The sequence below is a fragment of the Sodiomyces alkalinus genome (genome assembly GCF_003711515.1).
Source record: "Sodiomyces alkalinus F11 unplaced genomic scaffold SODALscaffold_1, whole genome shotgun sequence".
In the NCBI taxonomy this organism is placed as follows: Eukaryota; Fungi; Ascomycota; class Sordariomycetes; order Glomerellales; family Plectosphaerellaceae; genus Sodiomyces; species Sodiomyces alkalinus.
Window position 1 is genome coordinate 4,122,447 of NW_021167079.1, and position 20,316 is coordinate 4,142,762.

The 20,316-nt window shown below is 54.0% G+C and overlaps 9 protein-coding genes across 9 annotated transcripts; 4 read left to right on the plus strand and 5 right to left on the minus strand.

Moving 5' to 3' along the window:
- Window positions 1-929: 929 nt before the first annotated feature.
- On the plus strand, window positions 930-1,766 carry SODALDRAFT_354949 (hypothetical protein; the record flags this gene model as incomplete). The annotated part of the gene is made up of 4 exons (XM_028613768.1): window positions 930-1,293; window positions 1,393-1,494; window positions 1,562-1,620; window positions 1,716-1,766. The coding sequence occupies 4 exons, from the start codon at window positions 930-932 to the stop codon at window positions 1,764-1,766; spliced, it is 576 nt and encodes a 191-aa protein (XP_028470570.1).
- Window positions 1,767-2,438: 672 nt separating this feature from the next.
- On the plus strand, window positions 2,439-5,054 carry SODALDRAFT_288280 (COP9 signalosome complex subunit 1). Its single transcript, XM_028608593.1, has 7 exons — window positions 2,439-2,616; window positions 2,682-2,737; window positions 2,887-3,007; window positions 3,074-3,118; window positions 3,179-3,459; window positions 3,523-4,290; window positions 4,358-5,054. The coding sequence occupies exons 3-7, from the start codon at window positions 2,935-2,937 to the stop codon at window positions 4,598-4,600; spliced, it is 1,410 nt and encodes a 469-aa protein (XP_028470571.1). The 5' UTR covers window positions 2,439-2,616; window positions 2,682-2,737; window positions 2,887-2,934; the 3' UTR covers window positions 4,601-5,054.
- Window positions 5,055-5,493: 439 nt separating this feature from the next.
- On the minus strand, window positions 5,494-6,585 carry SODALDRAFT_269066 (Prp18 domain-containing protein; the record flags this gene model as incomplete). Its single annotated transcript, XM_028607639.1, has 2 exons — window positions 5,494-5,817; window positions 5,890-6,585. The coding sequence occupies 2 exons, from the start codon at window positions 6,583-6,585 to the stop codon at window positions 5,494-5,496; spliced, it is 1,020 nt and encodes a 339-aa protein (XP_028470572.1).
- A 325-nt stretch (window positions 6,586-6,910) lies between these two features.
- Window positions 6,911-8,189, plus strand: SODALDRAFT_326924 (hypothetical protein). Its single transcript, XM_028610298.1, has 2 exons — window positions 6,911-7,233; window positions 7,322-8,189. The coding sequence occupies exons 1-2, from the start codon at window positions 7,154-7,156 to the stop codon at window positions 8,022-8,024; spliced, it is 783 nt and encodes a 260-aa protein (XP_028470573.1). The 5' UTR covers window positions 6,911-7,153; the 3' UTR covers window positions 8,025-8,189.
- SODALDRAFT_326926 (hypothetical protein) lies at window positions 8,054-8,831 on the minus strand. The gene is made up of 4 exons (XM_028610299.1): window positions 8,716-8,831; window positions 8,616-8,651; window positions 8,401-8,516; window positions 8,054-8,318 (listed from the first exon to the last, which is right to left on the minus strand). Exons 1-4 carry the CDS (start codon window positions 8,738-8,740, stop codon window positions 8,265-8,267), a joined length of 231 nt encoding a protein of 76 aa, XP_028470574.1. The 5' UTR covers window positions 8,741-8,831; the 3' UTR covers window positions 8,054-8,264.
- A 655-nt stretch (window positions 8,832-9,486) lies between these two features.
- On the minus strand, window positions 9,487-11,335 carry SODALDRAFT_288285 (peptidyl-prolyl cis-trans isomerase cyp8). Its single transcript, XM_028608594.1, has one exon. It carries the CDS (start codon window positions 11,300-11,302, stop codon window positions 9,566-9,568), a length of 1,737 nt encoding a protein of 578 aa, XP_028470575.1. The 5' UTR covers window positions 11,303-11,335; the 3' UTR covers window positions 9,487-9,565.
- A 409-nt stretch (window positions 11,336-11,744) lies between these two features.
- On the minus strand, window positions 11,745-14,448 carry SODALDRAFT_326927 (pantothenate transporter liz1). The gene is made up of 7 exons (XM_028610300.1): window positions 13,717-14,448; window positions 13,514-13,619; window positions 13,414-13,427; window positions 12,995-13,354; window positions 12,670-12,932; window positions 12,476-12,601; window positions 11,745-12,417 (listed from the first exon to the last, which is right to left on the minus strand). Exons 1-7 carry the CDS (start codon window positions 13,952-13,954, stop codon window positions 11,944-11,946), a joined length of 1,581 nt encoding a protein of 526 aa, XP_028470576.1. The 5' UTR covers window positions 13,955-14,448; the 3' UTR covers window positions 11,745-11,943.
- A 919-nt stretch (window positions 14,449-15,367) lies between these two features.
- SODALDRAFT_326928 (hypothetical protein) lies at window positions 15,368-18,155 on the plus strand. The gene is made up of 8 exons (XM_028610301.1): window positions 15,368-15,802; window positions 15,897-15,930; window positions 16,021-16,193; window positions 16,297-16,622; window positions 16,680-16,720; window positions 16,776-16,850; window positions 16,935-17,177; window positions 17,233-18,155. Exons 1-8 carry the CDS (start codon window positions 15,731-15,733, stop codon window positions 17,904-17,906), a joined length of 1,638 nt encoding a protein of 545 aa, XP_028470577.1. The 5' UTR covers window positions 15,368-15,730; the 3' UTR covers window positions 17,907-18,155.
- On the minus strand, window positions 18,006-20,022 carry SODALDRAFT_288293 (DUF185 domain-containing protein). Its single transcript, XM_028608596.1, has 4 exons — window positions 19,750-20,022; window positions 19,429-19,698; window positions 19,165-19,369; window positions 18,006-19,107 (listed from the first exon to the last, which is right to left on the minus strand). The coding sequence occupies exons 1-4, from the start codon at window positions 19,963-19,965 to the stop codon at window positions 18,215-18,217; spliced, it is 1,584 nt and encodes a 527-aa protein (XP_028470578.1). The 5' UTR covers window positions 19,966-20,022; the 3' UTR covers window positions 18,006-18,214.
- Between the last annotated feature and the right edge of the window lie 294 nt (window positions 20,023-20,316).

Here is a 20,316-nt window from a genome sequence, read left to right on the forward strand (position 1 = left end):
TACAGTACGAAGTATGAGCTCCGAAGACCTAAACGCCGAGAATATCAAGCATTAATTACTCAAGGCAGCTTACCGAGTCAGAATGTACCTGAGGTTTGTATACATAGACAAGCAGCCACCATGACGCGCGACTATTCCGGGTGCTACCTACCTAGGTAGGTAGCCTTAGGTAGGGTAAGGTACCTAAGGTAGTGAGTGTTCGGAGCCAGAGACATTGCTCGGTAAATACCTAGGTAGGCAGCTAAATGAGGATAAGGGGGAGGACAACATTGTCCGCTCTGACGAACCCTGCGACGGGCATCCTCTTGTTTTCCGCCTTTTTGTTTCCTTCCTTCTTGTTTTTTAAAAATTGAAAATACAATACAAGATTAAAACTCGCCCGGAAAGACAAAGAAGGGGCCAAACATCGGAAACTGATCCACAGAGCCTTAGCTAACATGGATGATCCTTTGAACTTTTGTTCCATCAGACTGGATCCTCCCTGCACTCGAGTCGCCGACGCTAAGGCTAAAAGTACGTTGCAAGGGGGGACCGAAATACAGGTAAGAAAATAAGGGGACTTGCTAGGTATCCGTACAGATCCATACAACGCACTGTCCGTGTGGGGGTAAAACGGGCATCAAAGCGAATCAACGGCCATTTCTTATGGCGCACTGGCTCCCTCTTCTTCATCACTAATGCAAGCCATAGCATCAGAGCCGAGGCACACTAACTTCCAGGTCTGAGGTCTTTGCTCTTCCGCGGAGCAGATGACCGATGGCCGATGACAGATGACCGATGCCATGCTATGTATGCTATGCTGTTTTGGTCCATCTCAGCAACAAATTCGCACCGAATTCTAAGGAGAATTAAGCCCGGACAAGGCGACTACCTATCAGTGTCCTTAAGTTGGCGCCGAGTACCTCGTGCGTTGAAAGAATCCGCAATTCATGGTATTTGATGTGAGAAATACATATGTAACAAAGGCGGAAAAAGATGCGATTGCTTTCTTGTTCGAGACCCACCGCTCAGGGACCAAGACGACCCACCCTGGGCCGGCTTGGCCATCCCAACATCAGAATCATGAATGGTCAGCCAGAATCTTGGCCTACGTAATTCACCGCCGCACAACACACCGCCAAGCTCTCCGCGATCCAACCCCCCGCCATCTGCTCAAAAGCTCCCGTTTATCAGCCTTGGCGGGCTCCCTCCTGAGTTCAAGAACGTTGCAGCTGGATGGCATCGGATCATCTGAGGCACAGGGTTGCCTCTTGTGGGCGTGGGATCAAATATGCAGAACAACTATTTGTATCTGTTGCTTGATTGTACAAACTATTTGTTCGAGGCATTTTTGCCATGCTCTCTGTCGCGTGGATGGATTAGTTTAAGAGTAAGTCGCTAATAAGGCAGTAGTTTACTGGCACTCCGCGGCATTGGACTGGAACGATGGTGCCGGGCATGGGACGTCTCCTGAAGTCAGCCTATCCGCACATGTGCGTACTTTCAAAGTGCACGGTGTGGTCTCTTCTCGCCTGATGTACATGTACGGAACGTATGGTCGCCTCTGAAATGCGTCATGCAGGTTCGTCCTCCTACACGTGTAGTACGGACATGGGACGAATCAGCAGCCTCAAGAGCCAAGTAATTTAATGCAAGAAAGAAGTGAAATTGAGGACAAAGTGTGGTGGTGGGATGGATTGGGATTTCCTAACGTACTTTATGCACCAGTCTTGCAGACTTCTATGAAGCACGACGAAGTACACACGAATAAGCCAATATCTCACTAGGGTGGAAAGACCCACGAGCCAAGGCGGTTGTTTGCTTGGCTTAGTTGTGACGCGGTGGGGGGCATTCGGTATCCGTACTCCGTATATCCGGCAGCGTACGAAGTGGGTACATAGTATTACCTAATTTACAGCCAACCTTGGTCGAATAATATGGCGACGGTTATAGTGATAAAATAGTCCTCCTAGTTGCATCATACAAAGTACTGCGTACACCTCCCCCAGGGTTTTAAAGGTTAGCGCGGATACGAACGAGTATAATTGGTTACGGATAACAGGGAATCCCGGTAGGGTAGAGGTACATCCAAATATATAAGACATATCACCCTTTATAAGTACCTATACTTACTAGATCTCGCCACTGCCCCTATCATCCCCACTATCACTACTATCACCACCAGGGTAGTCCTAAGATAATCCTCAAGATCGTCATATGTCTTTGTACCTATCTATATAAAATAGGTGGAAAAGTACGGATCGGCAGGCTAATCCAATGATTGATAGGATGTGGGGCGAATTCACAAGCTAACCTTTAAAACCCTGGTGGAGGTGTACTAGGTATATTCTGGCCCACCATTCTTGACTAATCGCTTCAAATGCGCAAGCGCCAGCCATGGTGATGATGACCTGATTGTACGAAGTACTCCGTACCATCTCTCACCTCACAGCTACCCCCACGAAAGCATCCTCTCCCGGAGCGCCCAGCAACGTCGGGACTACTTCCGTACCTTTTTTACAACCACCTGACCCGGTATACTCGCATCTGGGTGCAATAATAGATAGGCATCCTACGATCTGCGGCCCGACAACACTCATCGGGTTACTCTCACCGAATATCAACAAAGTACTAGAGGTGAGCTCCATGTTCGACCGCACTCCGTGTGCCATCTCTTGCCGTCACTTACCATACCTACCTAGGTAACCATACTGTTGACGTTCCTCCCCCCGCGGTTTATATTTCCCCCCAGTCCACAGTCAGTTAGCGTCCCAGTGGATAGCCCTCGGCCCCGGGCCCCGGGCCCCTGGTCCCGAGGTCTTGGTGCCACGTTCCTGTCCCTGCGCTTGATACGGCGTCAAAGTATTGCACTCTCTCCCCCAGTGCTAACTTGGAGGCACTTACTAGCACTCCGATACGAATCACAGGACGGCCCCTTCTCAGTAGTCACTCATCATGGCCGCTGTGAGACCGGGGCTGGAGGCCTTCTTCGACCAGATTCGCCTCCGAGGGGGAACAGTCGTCGAAGGTGTGCTTTTCCAACGGAAGTCTTCGTTTGTAGCGGGGACGTACTGACAAGAGCTGCCCTTCCCAGAGACTCCCAAATTCGATCTGGAACTATACATCCAGAGCTATACAGGTACACTGACTTGGAGTCTCTTGCGTTCACCGGCGCCCGCTTATCTGTTCTCTCCCGTAGGTCGCACCCGGTTTGAACGTCTTCTGACTATTGGACGTTGCTGCATTCCGCTCTGTCTGGAAGCATTGAAGGCAGCTGTGGCTGAAGCCAAGAGAGGCAATGATGTCGGCCGATACAAAGAAGTGTACGAATGTATCAGAATTGCTGCCCCGTCCTCCCCGGAGGGGCTCTTCGACCAAGCATGGGTCGACAGGGTGACACGGGAAAACCGAGCTCAGACACACCGACTAGAAGTGCAACTTAAGGGATACAAGAACAACCTCGTCAAAGAAAGCATCCGGGTCAGTTTCCCCAATCTGTATCAACCTTACCCCGTTGGGATCACTTATACGGTCATTGTCTAGATGGGTAACGAGGATCTTGGACGTCACTTTGAGAGCATTGGAGAACTCGCCAGCGCCAGCGAGGCCTACAGCCGCATGCGCCCCGATGTTAGCACGTCGAAGCAGATTGAGGATGTGGGCAAACATCTTATTGACGTCGCTCTTCAACAACGTGACTGGCCCATGGTTCTCGGGAGCCTCGCTAAAATCACCAGCATCCCGAGTGAGGACCACAAGGCGCTTCAGCAGTACAGCAAAGTCGTCCATGGCATCGCATTTATGAGCTTGGAGCAGTATCGCAACGCAGCCACCGCATTTCTTCAAATCAACGCGGGCAAGCATTTTAAAGCGACCGCCGACTACAGTCACATCGCGAGCCCCAACGACGTCGCCGTATACGGCGGGCTGTTGGCCCTTGCCACTATGGACCGTCAAGAGCTCCAGATCCATGTTCTTGACAACCAGAACTTTCGGCCAATTCTGGAGCTGGAGTCCCACATCCGCAAAGCTATCTCCCACTTTGTCAACGGCCGTTATTCGGCTTGTCTCGCAATTCTCGAGTCCTACAAGCCGGACTACTTGCTCGACATTTATCTGCAAGAGCACCTTCCCAGGATCTATTCCACAATTCGCAGAAAGTGCATCGTTGAGTACTGCCGCCCCTTTTCTCGCATCACTATCGGCAGTCTGAGAGAAGCCTTCTGCCCCGCGGGCGAGCCGATCATACCGGAGCTCGTCAACATGATCCGTAGCGGCGTCCTAAAGGCTCGCATCGATAACATCGATGAGGTTTGTCGATTCCCTCCCATACAAAAAAAAAAAAAGGCAATCAAATTACTCATTATTTTGTCAATAGGTTCTGGTTGCTATGAATTCGAACCCGCGAAAGGCGATGCAAGCAATGACCCTCGAGAGGACCAGGCTCTACGAGAAGGAGGCCATGGAGCGGATACGCCGAATGAGCCTCGTTGCGGCCAACATGGAGGTGAAGAACGCGAAGAAGCTTACAGCAGCGCAACGTGCAGGTCAGGAGGAAGTAACTGATACGTGGTTCGACAACAGTGGAGACCCAATGGCCACGGTAGAGAGTCAGGCTTGACCTCGGTCTCCCATTTACTCAGCAAGCGACTGGTGATTGGGGAATATCAATACTCATGGCGATGCACAGGGCCTTGTCACTTGAGTCACGGGTTTATCTATTAACTCATCACACAATTTCATGCATCCTTATGGAGTAGTGAGAGCACCTCGGGCGAACATGGGAAGATGCGACTTGGTCAAGACTGTCAGCCTCAGTCTCCAGACTAGGTAAAGGAAATACCCCTGACGGACCACTTCTCTGGGATCGCAACGGCGGGCGCATTTTGCACATGCGGGCATCCTAGCACGTACATGTAGAGACGGTAGCTTCAAGAATACGAATGCACTCGGTGTGAAATGACGAAGAGGCTTCATCAACCTTTGCTGAGAAACGATGAATTTGTGGTTCCCAGGCCAAGTCGGGATTGTCAAGACAAATCATGCGGATTCGGGTCCGACACGGATAAGACGATCAAAAGGGGGGCAAGGCATAGGAATTCCACGATTCTAGGGACGAACGTCTCTTGGAGAGCGGGCATACACACCCCGTCAGCTTACACAGTGCCCCTTATTACCATGCGAACTCCTCACGCATGCCCAGAAAGAAGCCATGGAGTTTGACCCACCTCGTATCTTCCCTTGCTCACATAGGAATACGAATAGAAGACACAGAAATCACGTTTGCCCCGCTGATTGACAATCATGGCCAAATGCAATCTGTATCCGTACACTTGCCAATCCCAGACACCGCAGGCCGGAACTCCTTCCCAGATTCCAAATACGATGTTACCAACACCTAAGGCCTTTGCCCTGAATTTTTCGACGACTACCTCGGCGTGACAGATGGAAAGCGTGCAGGAAGATGGGCCAGAAAGCGTAAAGCCACACTCCTCTGTCGATCTGCAGGGCGTTTCAACCCATCAACTGCCTCACGTCTTCAGGCGGCCAACGGACTTGCGCAAACGTCAGGCAGCGCTTGATGCTTTGCAAGAATTTTCGCGTGACTTCATTGCCCATGACGTGTCCTCGCTCGCCGCCGTGTAGCTTCTCGCGGGCGCTACGCTCGTGAATGCCCACCATGGTCACTCCGATGGGCCAGGCGGCCTTGCCGATCGAGAGGCGCAGGTACCCATCATTGGCGTCGACGTAGCGGCGCTCCTGCGCGGCCTTGACGATCTCCACGATGGGCTCAAGAAGGGAATCTTCTATGTCGCCCTTTTCAAACTTGCGGAAAAGCTAAACAGCAAATGGGAGTTAGCTAAAACGTGAACACGGCCAAAAGGAATAGGCGCAGATGTGAAAGCGTACCGGCTTCATGTTCTCGCGGCTCTGCACCATGGCCGCATACGCCGTCTTGCTCGCCGTCGTATCTGTCTTTTCCGCCTCCATGGCCCGCTGATATTCCGTCAAAACCATGGTGAAGTAGCTCGCCAGCTGCCGGAACAGCCACTTCCTCTCCTCCTTGTCCTGCGGCACCCGACCATCCACCTTCATATCCTTCTCCTCCACCAGCGCCAATGTCGTCGGTATCGGGCCCTGTGTAACCACGGTGGTGAGTCGTCGGTACCGCCGCAGCCGTCCCCTGTGTCCTTCCCCGAATGACACCGCCGGCTCCCCTAGTTGGCGCAGTTTCGCCCGCAGCTCGTCGTCGGGGATGTCCTCCATGCCGTCTTCCAACTCGTTCGTCTCCTCGCTCGTGGCCCGAGAGAGTGGCGGCAAGCCCAGGCGTTTCCTCCGGGCCGCCTCCTCGGCGGCTTCTTTCTCCTCCCGCCGCCGTCGCGATTCATCGGCGAGACGGCGTCTCTTCTCCTCGCGTTCCCGCGCCTCTTCTGCCGTCTCGTCCTCGCGCTTGCGCTTGGCCTCCGCTTTGGCTTGGCGCTGGGCTTCGAGCCGAGCCTGCTCGGCGAGATAGGCTTCCCTTCGCTTTTGTTCGACTTCGGATCGCTTGATATATTTGGACGGTGTGGCGACCTCCTCTTTGCTCTTGGAGAGCTCTTTCGACATGAGAGCGGCGAAATCCATGTCGGCGCCGGGTGCCTGTCAAGGCGGATCGTGACCAGATAGATTAAATTGCGATAAGTATAGCTCGACTGTGATGATCGTTGTTAGTTGCTCGTCGGCCTGTGGAGAGGTACGCTTCGTTATTCTAAAGTCTTCGGTATGAGACAGGACAGCAGCCAATTCAATACGGGCGGTTTCTGGACAAGCCGATAACGAGCCCAGCAGATAAATAAGGTAGGTAGTGGATACCTTTATAAGCTAAACTGGATCCTGGATCCTGCTGATACTTTATTGCTTAGTCATCTCCCCATCGCATTCGCGTCCGCAGCACTACTCCGTGATTACTACCGTGTAGCTTTACGGAGAGCTCTCCCATCTTGGCTCACGATGCGCAGGCAAATACAGCCGAATGCTCCCCCAGAGAACTATAATTCCTGACGGCGATATTACACCCACTATCACGAATTAGAACCCCTGATGCAACGTAATGATGACCAACACAACCTAACGAACTTGAAGCCTACCGACGAGACGGAAAACGAAAGGAAGCACCAGCTGAGGCCCTTCCACGATGGCGACGCCGCCAATTGACCGTCACGAGGCCACGCCGTTCCTCCTCCGCCTTTTTTACAGGGAGGGCTCCTTTCACAGGTAGGATAGGCATATGGTCTTCGAAAAGACGATCCTTGGCAGTTAAGAACAAAGCAACCACTAACAATACTTCGTACGGCCATGCCAGGCCCGAAGAGTTCGCCGCTCGACCCCTCCCCCCATCTCTCCCCCTCTATGCCTGGCACGACTGCACGCTCAACGAACTCGCTCTCCAAGTCGCCGCCGAGCGGCCGTCTCTGCTGCCAACACCAGCCATCGGGACCCGCCTCGCCTTCCGGCTCGTGATTCCAGACACGCGAGCAGGCGCCGGCGCAGCCAGTTCAGACCCCCACCATCGTCATGCTCCACCGCGATTTATGGTCAAGGACCTAGGCAGTATAGTTATCGGGGGAGACGTACCGGGCGTCGCAAACGGCTTTGACACTGTTGATGCCGAGGAGCTCGTCGGCGTTGCAAGGAGGCCCCCATCTCCCATCGGCGAGAAGGCGAAAACGGGCGGTTCCGCGGGTGACACGACGCTCCAAAGTGCCAAGTTCGTGATCGGGGACTACATTTCTTGCGCCATCCTCCCGCCGTTACCGGATGGGTCTATAGCACCAGAGCCGAGCGCGTGGGAGGCGCCACTAACTCGCAACGCTAGAGGGCTGGGAGATTCGGGGCCATATGCACGCGGAGGACGACGCGATATCGGATTTGGACGGGCGAGAAGAGATCGTGGAAGATCGGGACTGGGAAGTTTTGTTCCTGAGGGAGAGTGGCGGAGGGGGGAAAGGGTACCTGGGCAAGCGCCTGATCGATCATGGGGAGGCCGGCGCGGACGGGGACGATGAGAAACTGAGGGCATGCATGGGGAGGCTGTCTCAAATTGGCGTTCTGGGTCTCGGGACGGTTAAAATTGGGCTTGATTGGCGCATCCATACCCCCTTATCGTAATTCCGGCGAGCATCATATCATCACGCTCTTCAAACCGCGTAGCTGCAACCGAAGAAACCAAGCTGTGGTAACAAATCCTCTATTGCCACTATGGGCTCCGCATATCTCGTTATGTACAATCCCCCGTCCGATTTCCTTTACCGCTCAACGAGGAGGTCGCCCTTGCGCTTGGCTCGGAGGTCCCACAGACCCTGAAATGGCGCGGAAGTCAGTCAGCAAGGCGTTTCGTTGCAGCCCCCCTCCGTGTCACCCAACCTCGAGGAACGAACTCACATCAGTCTTGTATGCGATAATTCCCATGATGGTCGGCACGACAACGGCGTACATGAAAGTAATGCGGGCTGTCCTGGGTGTCCAGCGGAAGTAGACGTGTCTGTTGGTCTGCATGTCTAAATGCGCATTGGCGTCAGCTTATCACCGCCTTTCCATCTTTCCCAATTGCCCTTTAAACATCGTTTCTTGCGCAGTGAATAGGTGTTCGAACGTACTCCCGAGCTTGACGAAAGCCGGGTCCATGGCCATTTCTAGAGATCACAAAACGTTAGCTGTGACGATGGATGGGAGGACGAATGGTGCTAATTGTCTCACTGTTGTGCTGCACGCCGCCTGCCATTTTGAATATGAAAGAGCCGCGCTCTTGTTATACTCTGGGAGAAAGGGGTCGAAGATGGTGTAGAAGCGGTTGTTGGCGGAGTTGGTCGAGCTCACCCGTAGGAGATGTCGTCTTCCCCAAGACCGAAGGTCGAAATCGGAAGTGGTCAACTTCCTAGATTAGGTAAGCCACGACTTCAGGCATGTGCCTTGGTTCTAAGGCTGCACTCCGCATCCGTACGTACCTAAGGTACTCTTGTATTAGGTAAGGTACAAGGTTTCTCATCTCAATTGGCGAAATCGAGTCATTGAGGTACCTAATTAATTATACACCTCAGTTAACGTGTGGAATGGTTCAAACAAGTTATTCTGAAAACAAACCAGTCCGGAAACTCATTAAACTGTTCCTTTTTCTTTTTCGTTTTCTTTTTCTTTTCTTTTTCCTTTTCTCTTTAACTTCGATTTCTTATCATCTCGACTTCTTGGGTCCATCTCGGGTTACCTCTACGTTACTTCACAGCTCAGTAGTCACGCTCTTATATGCCGCCTCTGCAAGTCTGTTGTCCGTTGTGGAATTGGTAATGAGCACATACATGATCCGGCTCAACTCCCGTATCTGATCACCGTCTACTTCGTATACAAGTGACTGGCCAGTTAGGCACTCGACAAGACATCTGCAGGTTTGATGGTACACCACCGTACCGTTTGGCCGGATGGGCCTGAACATCTGGATCGAGTTTTGAAGAGCACTAGGCTTTGTATGAAGGGGGTCCGTCAGCGCCAAACAGGGTATCTCTATATTGATGATTGTTCTCGTCTAAGTAACTCCAATAATCCTCGTGAGTATTTACCAATTGTCAAAGTCCCGAAACCCACCGGCCTTCATCTTCTTCTTCGGGGGCTCTTCCCATGTCTCTGGGAGGTCCTCAACCGCTGTTCCCTCGTACTCCTGCGCCCGGGCCGCCGCAAGGTATTTCCCGACCCCGGCAGCCGACCCATCCCTAGACTCGACAGAGCCGTCCGCCCTGATCCTCTTCCCCGTCCACGTTGTCCTGTCGTCTTCGGTCCCCCCGCTCCGCTTCGTGGCCTCCTTTTCCCGCTCGGCGGCATCCTGTGCTTTTTTCTTCTTCTGGAATTCCTCGAATGGGTCCACGTACATCACCACGTCCCGCATGATGATCTTGTTCAGCGGCCTGTCCGACCCGTCCGTCGGCACATCCTCCAGTTTCGCCAACACGTCGAGGCCGCCCACTACCTTGCCGAAGATGGTGTGCTTCCGGTCCAGGTGTTTCACCGCGCGGTACGTGATGAAGAATTGACTCGAGTTGGTGTCTTTGCCCTTGTTCGCCATGCTGAGCATCCCCCGCTCGCTGTGCGTCAGCGGCCCGTCAAACTCATCCTGGAAGTTCTTCCCCCAGATGCTCTTCCCGCCCCGCCCGGTCCCCGAAGGGTCGCCGCCTTGGATCATGAAGTTGCGGACGTTTCGGTGGAATGTGACGCCCTTGTAGTACCCGGTCTGCGCTAACCTGGTGAAGTTCCACACCGCGCGCGGCGCGAACTCGGGGTACAGCTCGACGTTGAGATCGCCGAGGTTGGTTTCGATGCGCACGTACCCCTTGATCTTGACCCGCTTCGGCTTCAGCATGTACTCCTCGTCCGTCAGTAGAGCCCGCTCGCCGCTAGTCTCGGGCGTCAGACCCGTGCTGGTGAAGCTCGCGGCGGCCCTGCCCGTGGTGTGGATGGCGGCGTTGGGCGCCACCTTCTTCTCCTGGATCGCGGGCTTGCGCTGCGCCGCCGCGGCGGATGCGGATCTGCCGACGAGAGCACCGGACGTCGCTGACCGGTTGACATCGCCGCCGGCCTCCCGCTGTTTCCGAGCCTTCTCTACGGCCTCTTTTGCCCGGAGGACCTTGTTTCCCATGCTGCCGAGCGCGCCGACGTTGACATTCCCTTGCTTGCGCTCCTCCTCTTGCTCCGGGGTCAGCAGGGCATCCTGGCCCTCTTTGATGTATTTGAACTGGCTCAAGTCGCGGCTGGCGGCATTCTGTGGGTCCTGGAGGGTGATGATGTCGGAGCGGCTGAACTCTCTGTCGTCGACGAGGTCGTGCCAGTTCTTGGCTTTGATGTTCATTTTCTCGACGGTGTCCCAGGCAAAGACGTTGGCGTACGTGTCATGACGGATGGCGACAATGTGCGTGTTGTCGGTGAAGACTTTGAAGGAGACGGGGTCGATAAGATCGCCCTGCCCGTCGCTCAGGCCCGTGCTGGTGCCGCGAGAATCGGTGTCGGCATTGCGTGCGAAGTTGAGCTTGATGAGGTCCTTGGCGGCCAGCGGTTCGCCGTCGACGGGATTGGTCTCGTGCTTATCCAGCCATGAACTGATGACCTCGACATCGAAAATGGTGCCATCCTTGGTGCAGACGGGATTCTTGAAAGGCTGGAGGCTGGCGGCGCAAAAGTTGAAGGGAAGGCGGCGGAACGACGCGCCCGGCCGAGAGTTGCGGGCGCCAGCTGAGGCGGAGTAGTTGTCACCGCTCGACCACTCGCTATGGGTGATGTATAACTTGTCGGTCCCTTTTCCCATCGTGATGGTTGGTTGAAGGGCGGAGAGCGGAGGGTGGAAAGAGGAATTGAATCAATTGATCCGTAAGTACCGGATTCTCGGGCAACGTCCTGGATGTACAAAGTTCCCAGGTACATGTGCTGAGAGAGTACTCCGTATGAGGTAGCACGTGTGCGAGTATATTATTCATACGGTATGGCGCACAAGCCGTCTTGTGTCCACTGTGTTCTTTGTACTGTGGTTTCTCGAACTCTTCCAGAAGCATTTGATGAACCTTCCTCCTCTCCACGGTATCCCGACCAGGAACAGAAGGTAGTGTACATCGCAACCGAAAGCTCTACAGAGGTATGAGCTCGTTGCATAATATTTTCGTTGGGATAGAAGACGCTCCTGTGAGTTTGTGTGCGAATAGGGGAACCATTCATTGCAAGATCCCGTGTCATTTTAGGCTTCGCCAATGATCGAATTCTCATGCTTTCCAACCAAAGCAATATCTTTATTTCTACATCTAACCCAACATCATTATCGGAACGTCTTCTTTCGAACAGGCCTCTGAGTGAAGAATACGTCTCTCCCTGCCTCTCTTGTCCCGCCACGCTCCTGGTTTCCCCGTCCGATATAATCACGGGTACAATATATTCCCGAGATGATCCGAGCCTCCTTTATACCAGGTACCTAAAAGCTGTGGTGACGTTCCTCAAACCATCCAGGTGGGCCAAATCAGCCGAGCGTGCCGCAACATCCCCATGCCTCTCCCAGGCATCCTCGCCGCGCTCAATCTTCTTGTTCAGCCCCTTAAGGACCATGCGGAATAGCCAACAGCCCACACTCGTCACGCCAAACATGGCGGTGACAATACCGTAGCTTCCGCGGAAGCCGTTCTCTTCGAGGTCCCAGACGTACATCCCGGCGACGTTACCAAGCTGGGAGAAGGCGTTGACGAGCGCGATGGCCACGGCGCGCTTAGCGGGCGGACGAGGAAACGAGGAGGAGATCCACGAGTAGAAGACGATGAAGCCCGCATACGAGCCGGCCTGGAGGAAAAGGGCGACGTAACGGGCAGCGAGATTCAGAGTGGACATTGATATGATGAAGCCCACAAGTCCCATGCAGATGGGCCAGGTGATGTGGAAAAACTGTGGACAAATTGGTGAGCTGCAAAGCGGGCCAGAGGTCATTTTGAGACGTACGTACCCTTTCTTTCTTGCGATCCGCGTGCCATGCGTTGATCAGAGAGACAATACACGAGAAAAGCCATGGAGGCGAACTCATCAGCAGAGTTGGAACATAGTCGAAGCCGAGTGTGCCGGTCAAGGTAGGCTGGAAGGGGGGAGGGACCGAGTCAGCAAATGGAGGGGAGAGATGGCTCCAGTCCGTTGTTTACTTACGAAGTACGCATTGAAGGACAGGCCGATAACATAAGTAGTGAACGTCAGCATCATAAGATAGATCTTATAGTCTTTGACGGCCATCCAGAATCCGTCAAAGGTGCCCTGTTCCGCCGAGTCCTGGTCAACCTCGCCTACGTCCTCAGTCATGCGTAGTTGCGCAACTTCAAGCTCCTCTTTGGTAAAGCCCCTTGCGTTCCACGGCAAATCTGGTAGAACAAAGGCGGCGAGGATGGCAATGGCCATGGTGATGGCACCCTCGACTGTAGAGCCAGTTAGTCTCCGTAGGCGCAAGGGGTATTATATTAGCCCCAACAAGGCTTACTCCAGAATAGCCAGCGCCAAGCGGCATGGCCAAGAACGCCCTGCATATTGGACAAGACACCAGCCGCAATGAGTGCCGAAAAGGCATTGGAGATGAGGTTACCGCAGAACAGGATGGCGTTACGGGACGTCAACTCCTTGCGGGTGTACCACTTGGACAGGATAAGCAGCGCTCCGGGCAAGAAGGCCGCTTCGATGAAGCCGAGAAAAAAGCGCGTCGCTACCATTCCTCCAAAGTCTTGAACCACGCCCGAGAGGGTCGAGACCAGTCCCCATAGTAGCATGGCGCCTGCGATGTACCACGATGGCCGACTGATGCGGTTGATGAGCATATTGGAGGGTACCTGCATCAGAATGTATCCTTATCAGGGGTTAGGACCTTGTCTGACGAATACAAAGCCGACATAAAGTGCTTCTTACCAACATATAGAATTCTTTCATCCGAAGTGGTGATTAGTCGGTTTCCTTTTGGAATTGAGAAGACAGAGAACAGGCACGAGGGCTAAAGCGTAAGACTTACGACAGGCAGGTCGCGTATTCCTGGTCGTTTAGGTTGAGATCCTCTTGCAGGCCACGGAGACGAGCCGCCGCGATATTATTTCGATCCAGGTAGTTCATAATATATACTGCAAGTCGCGGTTCAAGGGTTAGCTGACTGCATTCCATTGTACTGCAGTAGAGCAGTCAGGACTGCAAAATGCCCGCCGACGGCGTCAAACATACTGACAAAGAACAATGAGCAACGCAAGTCGAGCTTGCGCTTCATCTTCTTCTCAACTTTGGCCCGGTACACGGGGTCGGAGATGGGACCGTGAGGAGCCTTTGTGACGGCTCCATCACCACCAAACTCGCGATCGACCTTCTCAGACGACGAAGCGGCCATGGTAAGGTTGTTACGGTCAGGTTCGGACAAAGCGCCTGAACCAGAGCGGCTATCCTTCTTGGATGCCGGGTCGTTCATGATCGTGTTCGTTCTGAAGAATCACGCAGCAAGACACAGTACAGAGTAGCGGTTCGGGTAGAGTGAGGATGAGTGTAACTTTAGGCTCGAGTGACTGAACGAGACGTACCTAAGGTACCTTAGTTAACGGACATGGCACTTCATACGTCACTGCCACCGCGGGCAATGGCCTATTTCACGGCCATGGAGCAAGCTGCAAAAGCTCTCGACGGTCATGGGAGAAGGGCCGATGCTGCCTTGGCCAAATCCCCCGCCACTGGCGATCCTTTTCACCCATTGAAGCATCCCCATTACCTAGATATGACCGAGTGGTCACCAGGGGGAGGTGGGGGAGAAAACAGGAAAGGGGACAGGAGGACCAGGGATCGGGGGGAGCGGCCGACGCAGCGAGGGGAGGAAAGCAGTTCAGGTTGCTCCAAGGGACTGATCTTCTAGTCAAACATGTTCACCGGTGAATGGGCAGAGGATTCATGGGGGAATCAAATTTGTTTGTCCTTGGTCAAGCTATACGAAGTCGGAAGTACGTCGTACACGTAGTGTACATGGTCGTGCTTCCCGGAAAGGCGGGGCATGCATGAGGTCGAGCCATGCACACTGTGCCGTAAGCGGCCTAGTCCCGCTTTGTGGAAACCGGCAATTGAGCTTAAGTAGCGTGCCCAGGCCAAGTAAGGAGGTTCGGGAAGCCGATGCAGAGCTTGACTTCTCTCCAACCAGTTGCAGCCCGAAAATTTCTGCGCCCCCGTACGGATACAGACTAACAATTGCAGGGCGTTACGTTGTACGTGGGGGGCCAAGAAGTTACCACTACGACGGCCCTAGCATGGTAGCAAAAAGTCTTCCAGGGGATACAGGACACAAGTACCTACAACATCTCCTCTGAAGAAACCCCGAATTCGTTGCTTCTCTTATAACTGTAGCCTATACGCTGTGCGCAGGCGGATGTAACGCATGTTTTTACCCATCATCTTTGTCCAAAATTAAAATAATGTTCAAGAGCTCTCCGTACGTTGTAATTACCTGTCTCCGAGCGACTCGACCGACGTATACCTAAAAGTAGCCATACAAAATCGTAGGTTTATGGGGGACGTATCAAGCGGAACCGTTCTGGCTGAGGTCCCGAGGCCAGCCACAAGGCGCCACGAACCGTCAACGAAGATATGCCTTGTAACCAGGTAGGTACCTACCTTAGGTACCTTAGGTAAGGTAAGGTACACGTAATGTCGCCCGTTCAAGTAGCCTCCGTACGAAGTACCTCACACCTTCTTACTAAGGTAATCTTCAGCGACCCGTACCTACCTTATGTATGATGTCAATTTCGCATTGAGAATATTAGTAATGTTTGTGGGTCTCTCAAGGGGCTAGCTACCTTAGGTCGCTCATCAACGATCTGGGGACGAGGCTGCCAGCTGTCAATGTCGGACACCTCTAGCTTCCGACGCGGGCTATCTAACGAACCTCAATCCTGAATCCTTGCCAGGCTTCAAGCTCCCTACTCTTCTCTGTCCGCCGACAACACAACAGGGGTCATCTGAATTGAGCGACCCGATTCCCTGAATCTCTTTCAGCGAGACAATTGACTCCCGGGCGCGTACTCATTATTTGCGGCCTTTGGTGTCTGACGAGGCATCCCTCGGCGTCTGCCTGCGAGCCTGACCATTTCGACACTATTCTTGCCCGAGGGAGCACCGTTTTCTTGCGAGCTTGCCATTCTTCCCTCCTTCAGCATTCCGACCCGGCCAACTTGAAGGGACTTGGAATTTCCGAAAGTCCATCAAAATGAGGCCGTGGCTCTGCACCCTCCTCATGGGCCTGTCCATGTGGACGGCCAACGCCCTTGAAGTCAAAATCGTGAGTCTTGCACATCTCCCATGCAGTCTTATCAAAGGGACATTGGTATAGCATCTAAATGACCTCAGGACTGACATGAACACGCGTCGTACAGGACCAGACAGAGGACAATCGTCAGCGCTGCGCCGGTAGGGTCTCCAGAATTCGCGAATTCGACGTTACGAGCCGTCGTCATATACGATTTTCAAGACGCACGAAGCTAACTTGGGCTTTGACAGGCATGTACAGTCGGAACGCCTGGGGCGGTCCTGTCGATCCCTACATCAGCCTTATGTTCCCCCCTCAGAAGGACGCTGCTGGAAAGAAGCCAATGGTCAGCGTGGTGATCTTTGAGTGGAAGGATGGTGGCCTCATCGGGTTCAACGAGAATCCCGATAGACCCGAGTCTCAGGTAATACACCCCTAGGACTCCAGCCTCTTTTTGGCTGTGCCGTCTACCTGCGCTATTGCAGCACCTGCCTTTGAAGCACATGGGCCTGACATATCCTTCCCAGACCATCGGCATTTGCGAGGATAAATGGGTGAAGAAGGGCTACTGTAACGACACCGAGATTGGCCAGTTCATTCTTGCCGAGGGCGCAACCGAAAAGTCGAAGAACCTCATCGAGACATACTCGGTTAACCTCAAGGAGCCTGGCCAGCCCAGGAAGTATATGATTTCTCAGACCGGCTACTATTGCATCTTGACCCAGCCTTTTACCGCCAAGCATTACCAAGGCGTCGCTGAGTTCCGCAACGCCTACGGCGAGCTACCTGCCACCCAGATTCCCAAGCTACCCTTCTATGGAGGCATAACTATCCTCTACGCTCTGGTTGCGGTGTAAGGACCGTCCCATAACCCCACATGATCCGACATATCAAAACTAACAGCCAACAGGTTCTGGGGCTTCTTATACTATCAACACAGGCAGGATATCTGTGAGTAGGCTTCCTGATACAGAGGCACTGGACAGTTTCTGACGCCACAAATTAGTGCCTGTGCAGAACTACATTACAGCTATTCTGGTCTTCCTTGTTGTCGAGATGCTCATGACGTGGGGGTTCTATGGTAAGTCTCGCCGATGTCCCTCCCATTCCTCAATTTCATCTTTTTTCTCCCGACGCTGCTTCCACTGATTGACACCGCTGCTAGACTACCTCAATAGAAATGGCGCCAATGTCGGGTCTAAGGTCCTGCTAGTCATTGTCGCGATTCTGAACGCTTTCCGCAACTCGTTCTCCTTCTTCTTGCTTCTCATTGTCTGCATGGGTTATGGCGTTGTCAAGCCCACCCTCGGTCGGACCATGATTTGGGTCCGCTGGCTAGCCATTGCCCACTTCGCTTTTGGCCTGGTATACGCCGTCACGAGTTTGCTGATTACACCTGAACAAGCTGGTAAGACTGCTTCTCGATCCGGCGTATCTGCGGCGAATGTTGACATGTGACACAGGCCCTTTCGTTCTCCTCATCGTACTCCCTCTGGCCAGCACCCTCACCGCATTCTACGTCTGGACTCTCAACTCCCTCAACTTCACTCTGAAAGATCTGCGTGAGCGGAAGCAGCACGCGAAGGAAGCCATGTACAAGAAGCTGTGGTGGTGCATCCTCGTCAGCATCTTTGTCATCTTCGGCTTCTTCTTTTTCAACAGCTTCTCCTTCGCCTCTATCAACGACCCGGACTACGTCCCCTTCCACTGGAAGACGCGCTGGTTTGTTCTCGACGGCTGGCTCAACCTCGTTTACTTCGCCGACGTTGCTTTCATTGCTTATGTCTGGCGTCCTACCGCCAACAACCGTCGCTTCGCCATGAGTGACGAAATCGCCCAGGACGACGATGGCACCTTCACTATGGCCGACATTGGCGCCCCCGACGACTCGGACGACGAGGAGGCCAATGTGGGCAAGAGCACCACCAACCGAGCGCAGCAGCCCCTCCCCGCCGGCGCCCACCTCGCAACTGCTCCTGGCCAGGGAGCTAATGGAAGTGGCGGCTCTTCCAGCGCGCCCAGGGGCAACCCGCGAGACTCGCTGGACGGCGAGACCATCTTCGCCGTCGGTGAGGACGGAGACAGATTCTCTGACGACGATGAAGAGGATGCGAAGCTTGTTCGGTCCGGGAAATAACTGATGTGGGAATGATTTGATAGTGGGGGGGCCGATTAAAGGAGAAAAGCAAGATGCATATTCGACACGCATTCCTCATTTTTGTGTAATGATCAGTATACAGGTTTTGTTATTAGTGGTTATTTTAAGCGACATGGTCATACAGGGTTCTATGTCAGGCTACGCCGAAGTAGAAGCGTCCTCCACTGCGGGTGGCTTGATCCGCCGTCCCCCCCCTAAACTCGTACATATACAGCCTCTCGGTAGGACCTCAAAGATTGGAAAATGCGCTGCGCTGCTCTGCGCTGCTAAATCAGGTGGGATGAGACTCAAATACTGCCGCCAAACCCGACAGGACGTCTCTTGCCGTCTTTCTCCGGTAGAATGGCCATGGCTTTGTAGACCTTACCCATGCCACCTGGTCCGCGGTCCACCAAGCGCCGCCACGAGCGGCCAATATCAGCGGCCCGCTCCTCGGATACCCCCGGCGCACGGGTGAGCATCTCGGCGCGTTCGCGGATGCCCATCTGGCTCAAGAACACGGCCTGTTCAACAGGGCCGTGGACTTCCACCCCCTCGCTGACCTTGGTGGCGGATTCGGCAATGGCAGTGAAGTCAACATCGGCGCTGACGTCGACGAGGCCGGGGGCTGACAAGGGGTTGACGCGGCGGTGACGCTGGATGCCGCGGAGGGAGTTGACGGGGATGGTGTCGGCAGGGCCGTAGTCGAGGATGAGGGCTGCGCCGGCGGGGCGCGGACGCGGACGGTCGGGGGTGCCGCCTATGCGGGCGGCGATGTCGGCGGCGTACATTGTCGCGTCTGGGCAGACCTCGATGACAGAACCGGGTGTGTGTTTGAGAGCGCGGTAGCGCGGGGAGGACTCGGGTAGATAGCGAGAGTGGTTGGTTGGCGCGGCGGAGAGAGTGAGCTGGAAGTCCGGAATGGGGTCTTGTTGTTCGGATTTGGGAATATTGAGGGAAGCGTGGGTTGCGTCAGGAGGCGTCGGAGACACGACGAACTCGCGCCACTCGAACGTGGGACCAGAGTCCTTGTCGTTGGTGGCAGGGGCAGTGGATCTCGAGGGGGAAGATTCAGGTGTCGAAGTCGGGGTGCCAGTGGGCGCGGATTTGGGCTGAGACGCCACTTTCACGCTTTCGAAGGCATGGATGGGGAGGGCGTCGAAGAATTCGTGAGCGACGATCAGGGGCATGTTGTTCGGGTCTAGTAGCGACTGGTTAGAGGGTGTGCGAAGCTGAGCGCATTGTGGGAGTGGCATACCGTCCGGGACTGAACGGACCGACTCGGTCCAGACAATTGGTATATTCCCATATTTAGAGACGCTGTGGTATCCATTCTTTGACTCGGTCATGGGCGCATCGGGCCCGCAGAGCAACGCCTTTTGCGCCTCTCGGAGGGTAGGGCTCGCTTCAACCATGTAGATTGTCTCTATGCTTTGCGCAAAATCCTTGAAGTTTTGAATAGTCTTCAAGGAGGATCAGAACTTGGAACAGAGAGAAGAGGGGAAAGGGTCGAGTTGCATACGCGTAGCACATCGTCCATTAACGTGCCCCTCCCGGGACCAAGCTCCATCAGCTCAACGCCTTTCTTTGGCTTCCCCTGGCTTAGCCATTCGGTAACGAACCAGATACCGACAAGCTCGCCAAATATCTGAGATATCTCAGGGGAAGTGACAAAGTCACCCTTCAGGCCGAACTGATCTCTGCCCTCCTCGATCAGACCCGTGTAGTACCCTCCAATGTCGCCCGTCAGACACATTCGCATGTAGCTTGCGAGAGGGATGGGTCCGGTAATCTGTCCCCCCAGTCAGCCTTGTTGGAAGTCAGATCGCGAGGCAAATCGCACCATAATTGCGTCGGCTAGTTGTTTTGCCAACGGAGTGGACCATTTTCTCTCTTCGTCTGTGTTCTCGGTGCGGCGAGCGACTGTGCAGCTAAGATATCGAGGAGATTGCGATCGGATGGGACATGAAGCTGGAGGAGCACATCGCGGTCTACTCAAGCGAGAAGCTCGAGGTAGGAAGGCTCTCGTGAAGCTCGATATTGTGTTGTACGCAGCCATTGGTTTGACTGGAAGGGTGAAGAAATGGTTGAGGCATAATTAGGGGGAGAGCCGGAAGAATACCCAGACAGAGAGCTTCACAAAACAGAGCTAATTCCAGGTCCCGGGCGATAAGATAAGATCATGTGCATCGGGATGCTAAGGTATCGGCCGAGTTCATCCCGTTGCGGGTACCAGTAACCATTATCACCAATCAAAGCGTAGCGTCGGAATTCTCTTCCCACCCACCCAACTGACTCGATTGATGCAAAATATCTGTTAGATGTCTGGCAGGGCCTTTGACCCTTGTCGCTGCCTGACTCATCAAACAACCCCGCGGACCTCTATCAGTCGCGACGATATCCGTATCCG

Excerpts from the sequence above, each read along its gene's own strand:
- SODALDRAFT_326927 (XM_028610300.1), bottom strand. The coding sequence starts at position 13,954 with ATGAACGACCCGGCATCCAAGAAGGATAGCCGCTCTGGTTCAGGCGCT. Across the intron at positions 12,602-12,669 it reads TGTCCTTCAATGCGTACTTC|CCTACCTTGACCGGCACACT; the intron begins GTAAGTAAACAA and ends CCCCCCTTCCAG. Across the intron at positions 12,418-12,475 it reads CGGATCGCAAGAAAGAAAGG|TTTTTCCACATCACCTGGCC; the intron begins GTACGTACGTCT and ends ATTTGTCCACAG.
- SODALDRAFT_288280 (XM_028608593.1), top strand. The coding sequence starts at position 2,935 with ATGGCCGCTGTGAGACCGGGGCTGGAGGCCTTCTTCGACCAGATTCGC. Across the intron at positions 3,008-3,073 it reads AGGGGGAACAGTCGTCGAAG|AGACTCCCAAATTCGATCTG; the intron begins GTGTGCTTTTCC and ends TGCCCTTCCCAG. Across the intron at positions 4,291-4,357 it reads GCATCGATAACATCGATGAG|GTTCTGGTTGCTATGAATTC; the intron begins GTTTGTCGATTC and ends TTTTGTCAATAG.
- SODALDRAFT_288293 (XM_028608596.1), bottom strand. The coding sequence starts at position 19,965 with ATGGCTGCGTACAACACAATATCGAGCTTCACGAGAGCCTTCCTACCT. Across the intron at positions 19,370-19,428 it reads TAATGGACGATGTGCTACGC|ACTATTCAAAACTTCAAGGA; the intron begins GTATGCAACTCG and ends TCCTCCTTGAAG. Across the intron at positions 19,108-19,164 it reads GGTCCGTTCAGTCCCGGACG|ACCCGAACAACATGCCCCTG; the intron begins GTATGCCACTCC and ends AGTCGCTACTAG.
- SODALDRAFT_326926 (XM_028610299.1), bottom strand. The coding sequence starts at position 8,740 with ATGGCAGGCGGCGTGCAGCACAACA. Across the intron at positions 8,652-8,715 it reads AGGCGGCGTGCAGCACAACA|AAATGGCCATGGACCCGGCT; the intron begins GTGAGACAATTA and ends TGTGATCTCTAG. Across the intron at positions 8,517-8,615 it reads GGCTTTCGTCAAGCTCGGGA|ACATGCAGACCAACAGACAC; the intron begins GTACGTTCGAAC and ends ATGCGCATTTAG.
- SODALDRAFT_326928 (XM_028610301.1), top strand. The coding sequence starts at position 15,731 with ATGAGGCCGTGGCTCTGCACCCTCCTCATGGGCCTGTCCATGTGGACG. Across the intron at positions 15,931-16,020 it reads CAATCGTCAGCGCTGCGCCG|GCATGTACAGTCGGAACGCC; the intron begins GTAGGGTCTCCA and ends GGGCTTTGACAG. Across the intron at positions 17,178-17,232 it reads GATTACACCTGAACAAGCTG|GCCCTTTCGTTCTCCTCATC; the intron begins GTAAGACTGCTT and ends CATGTGACACAG.
- SODALDRAFT_288285 (XM_028608594.1), bottom strand. The coding sequence starts at position 11,302 with ATGGGAAAAGGGACCGACAAGTTATACATCACCCATAGCGAGTGGTCG.
- SODALDRAFT_326924 (XM_028610298.1), top strand. The coding sequence starts at position 7,154 with ATGGCGACGCCGCCAATTGACCGTCACGAGGCCACGCCGTTCCTCCTC. Across the intron at positions 7,234-7,321 it reads AGGGAGGGCTCCTTTCACAG|GCCCGAAGAGTTCGCCGCTC; the intron begins GTAGGATAGGCA and ends CGGCCATGCCAG.